The sequence below is a fragment of the Kwoniella bestiolae genome, chromosome 8 (genome assembly GCF_000512585.2).
Source record: "Kwoniella bestiolae CBS 10118 chromosome 8, complete sequence".
Lineage (NCBI taxonomy): Eukaryota > Fungi > Basidiomycota > Tremellomycetes > Tremellales > Cryptococcaceae > Kwoniella > Kwoniella bestiolae.
The window spans coordinates 1,590,740-1,606,695 of NC_089248.1; the positions used below are offsets into that span (position 1 = coordinate 1,590,740).

Sequence of the window (15,956 nt, forward strand, 5' to 3'; positions counted from 1 at the left end):
CTCCTCGTGATAGGCACGAGACCTGTTCTCATCATCAGCATCCAACTCCTCAATACCCACATGCGGTGTTGTACACACACGCACCATTGCAGAATGTTATAGGCACATCGATGATGCTAGCGGCCAGCGCTCTTGGCGCTCACCTTCATTGGCGAGATTCACAATAATTCTGTGCAACAAGCCGATCAAGAAGGATCTAGGGATGATGTTTTAGTCCGTTATCAGCTCCGATTATACGTCATCCCGGCTCGGTGATCTCGGTGATTCCGATAGTAGACCTTTTAGGCTTCTATCTTGGCATCAAAGAGTAATCTTCATGCTTCTCAATGCGATGAACCATCCCCAGAAGACTCAAGGTATATAAGCCGTAGCATGCATTGATCAAGAGTACACAATGACTCCATCACACTCACCACACATCATCTGGTCACAATGTTACCCCTTCATTTACTAACAGTCGCTACCCTGTTCATCTCTCGAGTACATTCACTACCCCATATCTCAACCCGTCAAGATACTCCCTCACCCAACGCTACAGCCGGTTCAGCCAACATTGTTGATCAAACTATAGTAAACAAACTCGATGATATTCGATCCAGATGGGGAATCAAGGGTATCAACGTAGTTTTGGTAGCTTCACCTGAATATATGGGTCATAAGACCGGTACCAACACTACGGAGTGGGCTACACAAAGTATAGCTTTGGGCCAAGCTAATAGATTTGGCGATGAATTCACCGATGAGGTGAGTGATTTATGTTCTCATCTCGTTCTTGGTCTTTACGACCGAAAGCTGAGCTGATCCTGCCGTCCCTCAGACCCTCTACGCTCTCGGTTCAAACTCGAAACACTTTGCTGCTGTTGCTGTAGCCCTTCTGATCGAGAACGGTACAGTCCTACCAAACGGCGAACCGTTAACATACACCACAAAGGTCAAAGATATCTTGCCTGAGTTTGGGTTGCTAGATGAGTATGCTGGACAGAACGCTGAATTAGTTGATCTTTTGTGTGAGTGGCATATCTCTGTTTCTGAACTGTTGGAGTCATGCTGATATCAACTTTAGCCATGCGTTCGGGATTACCAAGGCATGATCATTTGATGGGGTGAGTGGGGTTGACAAGGACGGACCAGACGAGGATGAGTCATTGATGCGATGCTACTGTCCAGCCTTGACGTCGAAGAGGTCGTCTCCCGAATGAAATATCTTCGACCCTCCACTCCATTCAGACACGACGGCCAATATCAAAGTCTCCACTACATCGTCATGGATCAAGTCGTCTCCACTCTGACGGGCACATCATTTGTTGACTTCGTCCAAACTCACATGTTCGATCCTCTCGGAATGACCAATACATACCACAATCATACTCAAGCTGTGGAGTCTGGACTGTCGGTCGCAGATGGATGGGTCCACGAAGATATCGATCTGGAAGGTTGCTTGGCTGCTTCGCAGGAGTTCATCAAGCAAGGTGGGAACGCAAGTTTGATACCTTGTGCTGGAAACGTTAAGAGTATAGGTTGGTGGGATAGGACCGATGGAGTTAGGATCGGTACTACTGGGAGTGCTATCACCAATAGTCAGGATATGGTAAGCTACCTTGTGCATTCATCATGCTCTGCGCTGTGGGACAATGTCCCATGCACTCCTTACCATGCTGATATTGAGTTATAACTGGGAATAGTTCAAATGGCTCAAAGAAGAACTCTCACCCTCAATCCTTCCACCAACCATCATCCCAGCAACAGTGACCAGCCAAACAATCCTCACCAAGAAGCCCGTCATCCCAGGAATAACAAGTTCTTACACCTACGGCCTCGGCCAGTTCATGTACACCTACCGAGGCTACGCTATCAACGGACACGACGGGTCCGTATGGGGTCAACTAAGCCACAATACTCGTGTTCCCGATGTTGGCGTAGGGTTCGTGGTCATCGTCAATGATCAGGCGTACGGTGATCTCATGTGCAGTATGGTGGAGCATATCTTGTTGGATGCGATTCTAGGATTAGCAGAGATCAATTGGGAGTTGGACACTTTTACGGGGCTTGCTGGTGATGTATCAACAGAGTCTACCGATTCATCCACTTCGCAAAACTCCGCTTCCCCCGCCACCTCCTCTGATAACTCCACTTCCGCATCCGCAAGCGAGACCGCTCCTTCACCCCGACCACCACTAGGCGCTGAGTCCATCGTGGGAAAATATACCGACGAAGCATACGGTACATTCGACATCCAACCCTTATCGAACCTCCAAGATCCCGAAATTATCCTGGCGTTCAACAAAACATTCACCCTTCTAGATCTTCCGCTAGGGAACAACACATACTACTACGAGAACACCGACTCATCCTCATTCATCACGCACTACATATTCACCCCATTCGACGGACCGATATTCAACGTGACTGCTTCCTACGTCGCTCCGCTGTATCCTGATGGAAGCGAGACGAAGAACGGTTCTACGGTGATCTCTTACGGTCCTGGTAGTGCGGTGTTCAAGGATGATGGAGTGGGGCTCTTTGGGATTTGGCAAGCTGGGAGTGGTGTACCTGCGAGAGAAGTTGTAGAGGTTGATGTGGAGAATCAAGCCGAGGTGTGGCTGAGGAAAGTGTAGATGGTAATGTAGAATACACCAGAAAGTAGGATTTTTGTCATTATCATTACGATCTTCTCGATATATAATAATCCATTCTATCAACTCTTCCAAAACTATAATGCATATGACATATCTCAGACTACAAAGCTCTCTCTCCGTTGGCAACAAAGGGTACAAGAGCGGAGCCAATCTGATCTGGTACCTCGTACAGCCAACGAGGAAAAGATCAGTTCCAATACTTGATCCTGATCCCCGCCACTTCAGCTTCCAGCTCATCCCTCTCCTGACCCTCTTTACCCTTCCCAGCATCAGTGATATCATAGACATTCTTGAAGATATGCTTCTGTCGCTCCCTCACCCAAGCTGCATCAACCCGGTCAGCATCTCCTACCTCTGGACGATCACCCGATCGATGTTTCAGTGAGGCATGACTCACTACCAACAGTCAAAGGATCTTTCCTCTCTTCTAAAGTCTCATACACCCCCTCACGCTTCAAAAGCGGACTGTCTTTGACCACTTCAACAAGCACGTCGTTATTTGGTCTGATGAAGAATAGTACACCCAGTCGATCGAGGTGACGTTGATCGGGAGGTGGGACGGAGACTCGGTGGATGGAGGACTTGAAGTATCTTCCGGAGAGTAGAGAGAGTGTATCGGCCTGTGCATCAAATATCAACAAAATCTCTCCTAGCTCGGAAGATGGAAGATGATAGCTGGATCACGAGGACAACATAGACTTACAATATTGACGGTAATCTACAGCATGTCAGAATCAGGAGGATCTTAGCGCAAGAATATCTTTTCAGCTAGCCAGTCGAGGATGTCTGTACTTACAGTCCCAGGAACAGGCTTCACCCATCTATATTTCCCATCGTTATTGAGAACCTGCAGACCTGCAACAGGTTGTCGGAACAGTAAAGTTATGGATCCGAGATCCGTATGCCCAGCTGTAATGGTTATAATACAGCTCGATATCAATATTCATGTCCTGCTTCCTTCCATGAACGGCGACACAGGAAGTATGAAAAATCAAGCCACACTCACTAGAATACAATTCTTGAGCATCCCGATTCACATCCTCATCTCTAGCCGTATACAGCATATACCGAAGATCTACAATAATCCACCAGAGATGATCAGTATCTCTCGTGTACCTTTTGATCTCAGGTTCAAGCACTTACGATCTTCACCCCTCGTCTCGTAATCATGTCGTTTAACAAAGTACTGCTCATCCTCCAGTTCCAACACCAACGCAAAGATCACCAGAAGCCTTTCAATCACATTATGATGTACGGTCTTGGCGAACCTCTCTATCGTATCCCAATTCTGTTGTACGGGTGGAGGATGAGCCACTTTCCCTGGGAAGTGCGAGGTGAACTTTGGTATGTTATCTGCGAGATGACATAATTTTAGCCGATCCGTATGATGCTTCCTTCGCCACAATGACAACTCACAACTTTGGATATTATGTTTCGGATCGTATACATCTACATCGGGTCTGAGTGGAAGACCAATCAAGCACGGTTAGTCAGTATAGTAAATTAGTCGAGAACGCCTGGGCTGGAACCACTCACTCATACACCGCTGGACCTGTATACCCATTATAAGAGAACGATTTGGTGTCTGCCCCGTACTTCTTCTTCTCGCCTAATCAGATGTTCATCTGTACATCAGATAGAGCTGATTGGTGAATGTATATTCGCACGTACTCAGCGGTAGATCGAATATCTTCTTGCCAATCGAAAATTGATAATCCACTTCTTCTTGAGTCAGACCAAAGTTGGAAACGTAGAAGAAACTGATGGACTCAAATTGATTCGCGTCAGATCACCATAAATATCCTTTGAAATACTGAACGTCACTCACCCAACGTTGTGAACAGCGTATTTCAACTGTTTCGCTAATGCTTTCTTACCTCCCGGCTGATCGAAAGTTGACAAATCAAGATTGACAAGTTCAGCCCAATCGACTATGTTCCACGCGCTTCCACATCAGCATTTCAACATGACATGAGGCAGTGAGAGTAATCTGCAACGATTTATCGTGCCGACTTACGCTTCTCAGTCGTCTCGGGAGTGGTCGAGTAAGGCTCGTAAAGCTTCTTGAGACCTGCCATTGTGTGCGCTGGAATGATTTTTTGTTTACCTACTGAAGAAGATTCAAGGCTTGCGGTCATTTAATATAGCTACAGTGTAAAAAAACAATTCTTAGCCCTGTCAATGCTAGTGCTTGTATATTTTCTTTCGCCATGTCACGCGCACTGCAGTCTCTTGCGACCATGCTGTTCCGAAACTCTTATCTCTAGATGACACCTGATCATGGCGTGATACTGTACCATCGCCAATCGGGAAAAGCATCTCCGAAGTACGGACCAACGGGTTAGACCGGTCAGATGGCGACATAGTGTATCATGCATAACAATCAACTCCGAGCATTGTCCGGTGGATCGTACTCTCAATGCGTGGCGCCAAGAGGAATTCGACACACTATTTTTAGGCTACCAATTATTCCACGAGTATCAAGGGTCACAATGGATCGATTTGCTATCATTATATTTGGATGTCGTGATGAGCTCAACAGGTGATCACGACATGAGAGCAGCGGATGGCGAAACGTTGGCAAAAATATCATTCGAGAATGAAAAATCTAGTTGGATCGTCCTTGTGAATATCATACACGACTATATATGCCGAAGGTGAATGAAACTGCAGTCCGGACGCATGAAGCTTGACTAGAACCAACCACTAACATTGTGGCTCTAGGTCTGTCCATTTCAGCTCACAAGATCACCTCATCACGATGTCGACCTTTGACCCCTCGCCCGCAAAGGAAAAGAAGGATCTGGAAAACAAGACTCTCGCTGAGCTCGAAGATTCCTCCCTCAGCTTTGACGGTGACGAAGCGGGACGAGTAAGTTGCATGGAGCCGCACCCTTGAGAAACAACCTTTACATGGAGATACTAAAGGTTTCTTTGATCTAGTTTCTCAACAGTGTCGATAGTCAAAGCATCATCGACTCAGCGACAGACAATGATTACAAAGCCCTGGTCCGAAAGCTTGACAAGAGGCTCATCCCGATCTTGTTCTTCACCTATGCTTTGCAATGTATCGATAAGAGTTGTCTTGGGTGAGCCTGCATAGCTTTCGCCTTTTGTATTGCATGACCCCAGCTGACTATGTACTTTAAATCAGATATGCAAGTGTTTTCACCCTGTCTAAAGATCTCGGACTGAAAGGCAAAGAATAGTGAGTACAATCACACCCACTCCTTCCCCCGATTCCATTGTTGACTCGGTATCAAATTGGTAGCTCTTGGCTGTCCTCCTTGTTCTACTTCGGCTACCTCATCTGCGAATATCCCACGACCCTTTTGTCCCAGAAGTTCCCCCTCGGTCGATTCATCGGTCTTGCCATTGTGGTAAGTTTTGGAAGAGTTCATGCAATCGACTGTCCAGTCTCTTTGGACTGACCCCTTTGGACTGACCCCTTGATCTGAAATTTGAATTTTACAGGCCTGGGGTGGTGTCCTCATCGCGACAGCCGGAGCGAAAAACTTTGCTGGTATGGCAGTATTGCGTTTCATCCTGGGAGGATTCGAATCACTCATCACCCCTACCTTTATTCTAATCGTGAGTGAATATTGTACAGATTGGACGTATACCAGAAAAAAGCTGAGTAAAATTGGCAGAACGGAATGTACTATACTCGAAAAGAGCAAGTGCTGCGGACAGGCGCTTGGGCAGCGGCAAATGGATTTGGATGTGAGCTTGCCACTTGACGGACTTGAGCGTAACGCAGACTGACAGTGTTCTGTAATTAGCCATGGTTGGGGGGATCATCGCCTTCGGCATGGGTCATGTCAATACTGGTATCTCTGGGTGGAAGGTAAGTCCGGGCGAAAATAGGCAAAGTAATCGCGGTCTGAGCTGATACAGCGTATCTTTAGTGGATCTTCGTTATCAATGGTAAGCTCGAGCTTCCGAAGTCCCACCTTACTACGCAGCTGCTAACTTCCTCTGATGACAAGGCTTGATAACTGTGATATGGGGTGAGTGCAGTGCAAGTACCTATGTAAAAAGCATATGAGCTCATGCTATTTACATATCCTAGGAGTACTGGTCTTTCTCCTACTTCCACCTTCTCCAATGCACGCCAGATTCCTCACAGAAAGTGAGCGAGTGCTCGCCGTCCATCGTATCAGAAGCAACAACACCGGTATATTGAATCGACATCTGAAGTGGAGCCAGGTCAGTCCACCCCCTGCATACCCTCGCGTGGCCATCTTCCTGATGATGTCCCGTTTCGATAGGTCCGAGAAGCATTGAACCCTTTCGAAGATCCACAGGGATTGTTACTTTTCCTAACCATTTTCTGCAATGAGGTGTTGAAGTAAGTCTACCTCAATATGAACACACATCGAGACTGACGTTCCTGTCTGATGTGTAGCGGTGGTTTCGGTGCCTTTGGGACCCTCACAATCAAGAGTTTCGGCTTCAATTCACTCGAATCGACGTTGATCTACATTCCGCAAGGGTTCATCAACATGATCTGTATCTTGTTTGGTGGATGGCTCGCACAGAAGATCCCAAATGGCCGAATATACGTTTCGATCGGAATGCTCGTGCCCACTTTCATCGGACTGCTCTTGCAGATCGTTCTTCCCCGTTCAAACGTGGCGGGTCTGTTGACCGGAGGTATGTGTTCAGGCAATCCACCTTGAAACTATTCAGGAGATAAGCTGATATCCTACTTAGTATACCTCTTCCCACCATTCGCAACATGCCTGTTCATCTGTCTGTCACTCCCCGGAGTAAACAGTTCAGGCTACACCAAACGAATAACTTTATCGTCATACGCATTTCTAGGTTATGCCCTGGGGAACATCAGCGGACCATTCATGGTGAAGACTGGAGAAACACCAGCTTATAGATCAGTTTTTGTCGCTGATATCATCTGTATCGGTCTTCAAGGTGAGCAAATACCACATGACTCCTTCAGTAAAATAGCTAATCAGAGGAATGACAGCTGTGTTCCTGGTAATTCTTCGAATTTACTATGTGCGTGAGAACAAAAGACGAGACAGGCTCCTAGCGGAAGGTCAAGTTCAGAATAGCCCAGAAGATGAGTTCGCAGATAAGACGGATCTGCAGCTTCCAGGATTTCGATATGTTGTGAGTCTCCCTGTAATGTTGCATCAGTATATCGGGTGAGCTGATAATTCATGAAAGCTCTGATTCGACCCGTGCGACAAGCGAAGATTGATGTTCTACCGTTGCAGAAGAAATGGAACAGACGGCGGATATTGTGGGTAAAGCTCGATACCGAGGTAACGCATCATACATGATGCAGCCGTTCCATAGTCGACATGGAGAGTATCTAAGACACTATGTTAGGCCGGCCTCCTAGCAGGCGAGATCAGCATGAATAAGAACAGTCACATCATCAACACTCACCTCGCACAGAATCGATTCCTCATATGAGTCCCCATTGCATATTCTCCCACGATCCCGTAGAGCTACCAGGATCATTTTGTAGAGCCGACATATCGAGATTGGGTATTGAAGTGAAGTCAAAATCGAAGTTGAAGTCGTAATCAAGATCGAAGAATGAGTCCGATCCATTCTGCTGGGTGTTATTGACATCTGTGACGCATTGGAAGCGATCAGCCTGATGCCCGTCCGGCGACATTGACTTGATGATGACTTATTCACTTACCACCACCAGTGGATGACAGTTTGTCTTTCACTTGTGTGAAGAATTGATTGATATCGAGATTGGTGCGGCTGTCTTGCATATGTTGCCGATACTGTCCCGCGGTGTTCAATATGGCCGTTATGGGTAGCAGGAGTTCTGCAAAAGTCCCAATACAGCTTCGTTGTACTTGTTCCAAGACTTCTTGAGCTTGATCTCCTGTCAATATTGTATGGATGGCCAAGACAATGACCGATCCCATGATCCAACGTCTCATGAACCTAACAAAGCGGACTTCTATATCAGCTCAGACTTAGGTGCTACATTCGGATAACTCACGCAGGTCGCAGATCCGGGCAGAGAGATATATCCCGCTGCACCCTCAAAATAACCTTTGCACTATCTACGCAAGCACTGCTTGAGAATTTCCAAGTCGATTCTTTGTACCCTCGAAGAAGTGTTGGCCGGTGAAGACGTATGAGACGATAAAGGATGCCTGTTTAGTTTTTGTGAGTAAGTCGCTCGGTGTCCCATCCATCGATTAACTCTTGATCACTCACTGCACTGTAGAGTTCGCATCATCCCTGTCATTTGTGTTGAGCGTATCAGCTCGGGTGTTTACTCACTACATACATACAATGTAGCACTTACAGCTGTTCTGGGAGTCCGGTAAGGATGGCATGAGGCCCAGTACGCTTCTCAGCGAAGTATCATATGTTATGATCTGATGGAGAGTCAGGTTCTCTACATTGCCAAAGATCAGCCTGAGGCAGGAAAACAACTTTCACGTGACCACTTACGATCTGAGGTGAAGCTTCGTATGGTATCCACAAAGGAGCTGCCGATCTACCATTCCCCCCGTCAATCATGGTGATGGACCTATGTGTATGTGTGCTGAACTCACTCTGGACAGACTCGCTTCAGTCATCTGGTCGACAGACTTTGCCGCAGGCTCGGCAGTGTACAAGTAATCTCCATCATCGTTATTCCGTGGTAGTGGTGTATCATCTAGAAAGACATAAGCGACACCCTTCGACGTTGAAAGCTCACCATTCCTTGCCAGTCTCCACAAGCCAGGTCTTTTGAAGATCGTGCCATCCATAAATTTCAGTAGGTGATAAAGCTGTTTGCAGATCTCAAGGGCGTGTCTGGGGGATAATCCTGCTAAAGCAGGATGCTGGACAAGCGACGAAGGTAGCGTATCTTGTAGCCCATCCAGCTCAAGCCATTGTGCAGTGGTTATAGCACTGTCAAGGTGGCGTAGAGCAATGCTTGATTGATCGGTAGATTGCCCAAAATGCTGTGCGGTGTGAGCATCTGGCAGATGGCGGTAAGACTCACGAAGAGGAAGAGTATGTACAGGATCGAGACCTGAACGCATTGTCAACACCACTTGACCCTACTTCTTTACTTTGTTTCTGACTCACTTGAATATGCCCAACCTGCGGACGTGACAGGTAGTCGGATTTTTGGAGAGCCTTTATACTTGCATGGTACAAGGTGGTGGGGAGATCTGATGATTGAGCATTGGTAGCAGCAACGAGCGGGCTTTGGTCGGCAGTAGCGAATTTGACGGATAGGGAGAGAACCTATCGATGGGACAGATCAACTGTATTCACCTCATTCAATGATATAGGAAGACCGAGCCGACTCACCATCAAGTACAGAGCAAACCATATCGGATCCACCTTGATCTCAAGCTGATCCAGCGATAGCGTACTGTACTCCCTCAATCTGGATTCGAAAGCGGGCCGAGCAATGACCTGATGGTCAGCACTGCTTGTAACAAGAGTTCACTCACATGCCAAGAATAATGTATCGGTCCCTCAAAGAATGACTCTACTAGTTTCTGCGAGATAGGAGAGTTAGGTAGTAATTGCGGGAGAACAGTGATGAGATCCGGATCAAAAGATGCGCTGCTGAACAAACTCGAAAGTGGGAAAGGAGAGGGATTCGGTGGTCTCTGGGGGTGTTTGGATGGCGAACCGAGAGTTTCTGTGATTCCTGGACGTATACCTGGACCGACTACGAGATGCTCCAAGTCTATCGCAGCTGTTTCGAGGTCGCTCGAAGATGAGGAGTATTGGTGGTCTGGCAAAGGCGAACGGTGAGGTAGAGAAAAGGAAGTTTGCTTGTTGGTGAGCGTGTTGACGAGGTTTTCTAGACGGTCAACCTGTTGTTTGAGGGCATCAACCTGGTCGATATTTGCGGCATGAGCTTCATGAGGAGGTGGGACTATCGGCTCGCTGAACGAGATGACGAACAATCAGACTTGGGTAAGACGCCGGTGATCATTATTCACTAGAAGGCCAAATCAAGTAACTCACCTTTCCATACCTTCCCATCTGCAGTCTTCGGGTTTCCCTCTCTTGAGACAAGAGTCACAAGGGACTTTCCCAAGTGCGGAGCACTATACGAGATTGATCAGCTCAAACATATTACTATAACAACCCACCTTGGTCTTTCTCCTCTTACATTCCGTACAGCTCAAGGCCCTCCTGGCTGGTCTATCTTCGCTGGTAGCTTTACGTTTCTTGTTAGCTTGCATGGTTGTTTCCGTTGAATCTACGGAAGATCCACTTGGATTTGTCATTTCAGATGATATACCTGATGCATGGTGCATGATGAGTATCAACGTAGATGTGTACTCGTAGTAGGTTGATAAACATAGCGCAACATACTCGGGGTTGTTTGTGTAACGTCGTCCCTTCAGAGTGGAGTTTCCGTGAAACGTGGCGGAATCTCCGTTTGGCGGAATGTTGATTTCTCATTCATCGACCACCTTACAACGATCCATGCTGCGCTAAAAAAAGGTATAAATACTCGATACATCCACGACAAGGACGAGAGTCATTTCAAGAAGCAACGAATAGCACACCCATCCATACAATAAACGACCCACGAAGCAAACCCCAACTCCCAACAACCGAATAACAATGTCGACTGATCTCAAGGTTCTCATCCTCGGTGCTACCGGTTATATCGGAGGTGAGCCAAACACGCTTCAAACTGGTAGTGGCGAAAGCTGATGTCAGAGTACGCATACAGGTACTTTACTCGTTACTTTGCTCAAGGATCACACTTCCAGTAACATCACCACCCTCGTTCGGGACGAGGCTAAGAAAGCCTTGCTTGAGCCCCTTGGGGTCAAAGTGGTAATAGGCAATGTCGAAGATGCCTCATTCCTTCAAGATTTGGCCGAACAGCACGACGTGATTTACAACTTCGCTGTTCCCTTTGGTGGCGGGGACGCCTCCATCCAGGCTCTGGTCGATGGACTGGAGAAACGAGCCAACACCACCCAGGTCAAGCCTGTCCTTCTGCAAACGTCTGGTACTGGTTCGATCATGTATGGAAGTAATGGTGAAGCTGGTACAGATGTTTGGAAGGTATGTCACTGCTCTTTTCGTTCCCGATACGATAAATACATTGATCTTACTGATGTATCTATCGGCAGGACTCCGATCACGATCGATGGGAAGCCCTTCCTGATACCGCTTTCTTCCATAGTGGTGATAAAATGTAGGTCACTCGACGCGTTCATCCACCAGAACAAACTCTGACTTTGGTATGCATGGGTGATCAGCGTCGCTCGAGCTGCCGAAAGGGGGGTTATCTCAGCCTACATCATCATGTCTCCCACTGTCTACGGTCAAGGTACTGGACCAGGGAACAGTGAGTTTGCAAGTCTATTTGCAATTCTCCGTAAGCTAACAAGCAAGCGCTCTTAGAACTCTCGCTCCAAGTACCCGCATATGTGAGGTACGCCAAGAGGACAGGCCAGGCAGCATATATCGGAAAGGGCGAGAACATTTGGGGCAACGTGAGTCCACCGTAAACCATCATCGATCTCTCGCAAGCTAATGATCCCAATTTGAATCCTGATTCTAGGTACACGTACAAGATCTCACCGACTTATACATGATGGTGGCGAGACATGCCTTATCCAACCCCAGCTCTACCAAAGCTACTCCAGGGTCGCACGGCTGGTCCAACCTCATCTATGGAGGTCTCGACACCCACACGTGGGGACCTATCATCAATCTTGTAAGCGACCAGCTACATACCAGGGGAGACATTGCCAACCCCGGAGCGAGGAGTATCGAAGATGGTCAAGGGGACATGTACATGTTTGGGACCAACTCTTTCATGGAGGTCAGCGAGAAGGCTAAAGCTTTGGGATGGAAACGGAGACAACCTACTCTCGAAGAGGCCGTCAAGTTGGCTCTTCCAGTCTCAAATAGATAATTGGTAGACTTCCCTGAGTATAATATTAGACTTTATTCCCATACTTACATGCGAATCGTATCGCGAACTACCACCTCGGCACATCACAATGACAAAACTGATGGTAAGTGGCAGTTGGCAGTTGAACGTTAACTGCTAATGGCACTTTGCAAATTGGTTTCAAAAGCTTTCATCAAAATTCACTGATGTCCTTCTAACATTTTACATCTCTAACCACCCAAGAAAGTTCGATTCTTACCAATTCTACAATTACCAAACGGAAAAAAACGGGAAAGCAAAAGGCGTAAAGTGGTTGTAAAACCGTTTTGAAAGATAAAGTGGGGATGTTTGGAAGTAAGGCATATCACAGATCTACGCAAGCGTAGGCACATGTCCAGGGACTGGCTGCTGCTGCACCACGGCTCTTTCTGCCTCGTCCAAGATGGTATCACCCTGAGCACCACCTTCAACATGTTCGATCTCCGCCTTCTCGTCGTGATCAAACGCCTGCTTCTCCGTGCCGATCTCAACAGCCTCATGCTTGATCTTGACCTTTGTGAATTGTCGGGTCGGTACCTTGTTAGCGAAGAGAATATCGAGTTCTGCGAATGAGAAGCCACCTGTTTCGGGGAGTCGGAAGAATGTCCAGGTCAGACAGACGAGGTTGCAGCCTAGCCAGAAGTAGGCCGACTAAACGACATGGATTGTTAGCTCAAGAGGTTGGTCGGCTAAGGTGTTAGGATGTGATCTCACCTTGGCACCCCAGTCCCAAGCTGTGGCAGTCACCATCCTGGCTCTAAGCTGAGAACCGATGATGGCGCTAACAACATAGACAAATCGTCCAAGTACGATGGATCGCGATCGGAGCCTCGAAGATGGGAGCTCTCCTACGATGGCGTAGCCTGATTCAATTAGGGTGAGCCATTGTAATGCGAAAAAAGGCTCAGTGTGATTAGAATCGCACTTACAGACCGGACCAAGTGAGAAGTGGAACAAGAGATTAATGACGATCATCAAACCACCCATTGCGTTCAATCGAGCATTGGTTTGAGGAATGGTACCGAGAATACCAATAGGTAACAAGCAGCAAGCTTCGAGGGCGATTCCAGTGATGTAGATCGGTCGTCGACCTGTCCAACCGAGAGCGACCCAAGAACTGCAGCAATATCAGCATCATACCCCTTTTGCCGTAGAATGGAACATCGCTTACATAGCCACACCGATGATTCCCATTGCAGAGAGGACGAGATTCATGTTAAACGCTCCAGTCGTCGACATACCGGCGTTCTCGAGCCTATTGACGATATCGCTGAGCATAAATCAAGATTGGCAATGAAGTGGGAAGATTGGTACTCACATTTCAACGGTCAAACCGGTAATCATATTTCCATTCCAAAGTTGAACCAACCAAACACCAAACATCTGCACATGAGCCAATCGTCAGTAACCTTTTCACATTATGCTTTAAACACCAGACATCACTCACAATTTCCGTTCGCCTGAGATTGACACCCTTGAACATCTCACCCCAACTTCCACCTTTCGCATCGAGTTTCTCGAGCGAGTCAGTATGTCGCATGAAAGCCACATAACCCTCAGCTTCTTTATCGGCGTAGAAGCCTGGTCGAGCACATCGCTTGAGGACTTTCTCGGCATCATCAAATCGACCTTTTCGGACTAGCCACCATGGACCTGCACAACATTACCTGCAATCAGCATTTGGAAGCTGATTTGAATTGGTGCGACAAGCAGACTCACTTTCTGGGGCGAAGAAACATCCCAAAGCGAGAGGTACGGGCCATACCCATTGCAATGCATAAGGGAGCCGCCATCCGTACTCGCCAGAAATTTGCAGACACGCTCGAAGGACTGCGCAATTCGTCAGTAGGCTTACCTTAAAAGGAGATGGCACCACGTACCTCCCGACGCAATGAAACTTCCTCCACCAAATCCAACAGAGGCAAAAGCAGAAAGATATCCTCTGAGTTGGATCGGGCAGATCTCAGCCGCATAGGCGGTTGACAGTGTTTCTGCAATCATAAGCCTGCTTTAGCAATCCAGCCTAACACATGTATCCAACCGCAAGGAGTCTTCAACTTACGGAACATTCCCCAAGGAACTCCCATAGCAAGCTCAGCGACCAACAACATGTTCAGACTGACCGCAAAGAACGCCAAGAAGATCGTAAGAGCCATGATGATCATACCGCCAATGAACGTCTTTCGAGAACCAAATCGTTCTTGACACCATCCATTCAGGAACAGACCGATGATTTGACCAACATAGGCAATGTTGACTAGACCACTCTGATAATTGGCAGGAATGGCGAGTTTCCCATTTTTACCTCTTGTGCCAAAGGATGCAAGGAATGATGGTAAAGCGAAGAAAGAGTTGATCTAAACTCGGACGGAGAAAGCTGATTCAGCGAAAGACTGGTTGTAAAGAAGAGGGCAGCACCTACGATGGCCGTATCGAAACCCTCCATCAACAACGCACTACTCAGGAACACACTCCATCCTGCAGCTCGACCATGGTTCCTCCACGCTTGAATGAAGCTTTCCTTCTTCTGTCTTTCAATCACTTCATGACCGATTCGAACGAGTTCAGGATCGAGGTGAGAGACAGCTTTGAGCTGCTCTTCGGTCAACCTGACCGTGTCTGCGGTGTGGGTCTTGAACGTAGCACCGACCATTATGGGTGAATGAGGTGATTAATCCAGTCATACAGCGGGAGTCCCATGGGGACAAGACATACCGTCACTTATATAGCTTCACGCAACGGCACAAAGAATGACCGAGTGTGACTCAGTCTTGTACGGGGTACCATGGGGTACAAGAGGAGTGCATATCGGTAGAGCGAAACATCGGGATGGCAGGGCTGCTCGCAGTCCCGCGAGACCACGGTCAATTACTTCTCCGTGATAAGGCCCATTAGTCCGTCATGTGGACATGAAGATGGATACTGCAAGCAAATATAGCTAAATTGTCGATGTCTAGCTCGATAGTTGCTCTAAAAATAGATTCACCTGTTTGCGGTCCGTAATGCTTTGAACGGTCCGCGTGTATTAAGTTTAATTTCGATCATGACGAGTCGTGCCGTAAGGTTGAAAGATCGGTCATTTCCGAACATGGGCAGGCGCACTGGAGATGTCATGCAGAGAGGAGGTCAATTCGGCCCTTCTCAGTCAAGGTGGAACTCCCTGGCTGCACGCAGACTTGCAGGCGAGCAAACGTCACACTTGCTAATAGGTCTTGGGAACGACATGGCGTATAAAGCCGTTACGCAGCATGGATTCAGTCTAACCCGAAATGGTGTCGATCGATGTCGTATCGCATCGTCTCTTCGGACTGACAATTCGCCGTATTTTGTATTGCTCTATGCCCTTCAAAGCGATGCCATGCGGAGTACGATATGATAATTCATCTGACTTGAGACTTCAG

General features: G+C 47.5%; 6 protein-coding genes across 6 annotated transcripts; 3 read left to right on the plus strand and 3 right to left on the minus strand.

Annotated features, from left to right (window-relative positions):
• Positions 1–432: 432 nt before the first annotated feature.
• On the plus strand, positions 433–2,615 carry I302_109183 (uncharacterized protein; the record flags this gene model as incomplete). The annotated part of the gene is made up of 5 exons (XM_065870816.1): positions 433–744; positions 818–1,007; positions 1,064–1,103; positions 1,168–1,588; positions 1,683–2,615. The coding sequence occupies 5 exons, from the start codon at positions 433–435 to the stop codon at positions 2,613–2,615; spliced, it is 1,896 nt and encodes a 631-aa protein (XP_065726888.1).
• A 208-nt stretch (positions 2,616–2,823) lies between these two features.
• Positions 2,824–4,714, minus strand: I302_109184 (uncharacterized protein; the record flags this gene model as incomplete). The annotated part of the gene is made up of 11 exons (XM_065870817.1): positions 2,824–2,960; positions 3,034–3,256; positions 3,340–3,354; positions 3,433–3,545; positions 3,643–3,711; positions 3,780–3,989; positions 4,053–4,096; positions 4,173–4,245; positions 4,308–4,396; positions 4,465–4,567; positions 4,654–4,714. The coding sequence occupies 11 exons, from the start codon at positions 4,712–4,714 to the stop codon at positions 2,824–2,826; spliced, it is 1,137 nt and encodes a 378-aa protein (XP_065726889.1).
• Positions 4,715–5,397: 683 nt separating this feature from the next.
• On the plus strand, positions 5,398–7,942 carry I302_109185 (uncharacterized protein; the record flags this gene model as incomplete). Its single annotated transcript, XM_065870818.1, has 15 exons — positions 5,398–5,508; positions 5,580–5,725; positions 5,791–5,844; positions 5,908–6,016; positions 6,111–6,227; positions 6,287–6,359; positions 6,419–6,483; positions 6,545–6,563; positions 6,626–6,646; positions 6,709–6,845; positions 6,908–6,987; positions 7,045–7,292; positions 7,353–7,568; positions 7,624–7,769; positions 7,877–7,942. 15 exons carry the CDS (start codon positions 5,398–5,400, stop codon positions 7,940–7,942), a joined length of 1,608 nt encoding a protein of 535 aa, XP_065726890.1.
• Positions 7,943–8,070: 128 nt separating this feature from the next.
• I302_109186 (uncharacterized protein) lies at positions 8,071–10,837 on the minus strand (the record flags this gene model as incomplete). The annotated part of the gene is made up of 14 exons (XM_065870819.1): positions 8,071–8,240; positions 8,314–8,570; positions 8,629–8,785; positions 8,850–8,873; positions 8,941–9,033; positions 9,090–9,135; positions 9,194–9,297; positions 9,340–9,466; positions 9,631–9,660; positions 9,717–9,878; positions 9,945–9,989; positions 10,091–10,535; positions 10,617–10,699; positions 10,745–10,837. The coding sequence occupies 14 exons, from the start codon at positions 10,835–10,837 to the stop codon at positions 8,071–8,073; spliced, it is 1,836 nt and encodes a 611-aa protein (XP_065726891.1).
• Positions 10,838–11,225: 388 nt separating this feature from the next.
• Positions 11,226–12,537, plus strand: I302_109187 (uncharacterized protein; the record flags this gene model as incomplete). The annotated part of the gene is made up of 6 exons (XM_019194916.1): positions 11,226–11,277; positions 11,338–11,678; positions 11,747–11,811; positions 11,876–11,964; positions 12,021–12,112; positions 12,181–12,537. The coding sequence occupies 6 exons, from the start codon at positions 11,226–11,228 to the stop codon at positions 12,535–12,537; spliced, it is 996 nt and encodes a 331-aa protein (XP_019043752.1).
• Positions 12,538–12,888: 351 nt separating this feature from the next.
• Positions 12,889–15,208, minus strand: I302_109188 (uncharacterized protein; the record flags this gene model as incomplete). The annotated part of the gene is made up of 10 exons (XM_065870820.1): positions 12,889–13,206; positions 13,270–13,418; positions 13,485–13,672; positions 13,727–13,810; positions 13,874–13,938; positions 14,003–14,208; positions 14,275–14,385; positions 14,436–14,546; positions 14,618–14,912; positions 14,978–15,208. 10 exons carry the CDS (start codon positions 15,206–15,208, stop codon positions 12,889–12,891), a joined length of 1,758 nt encoding a protein of 585 aa, XP_065726892.1.
• Positions 15,209–15,956: the final 748 nt, after the last annotated feature.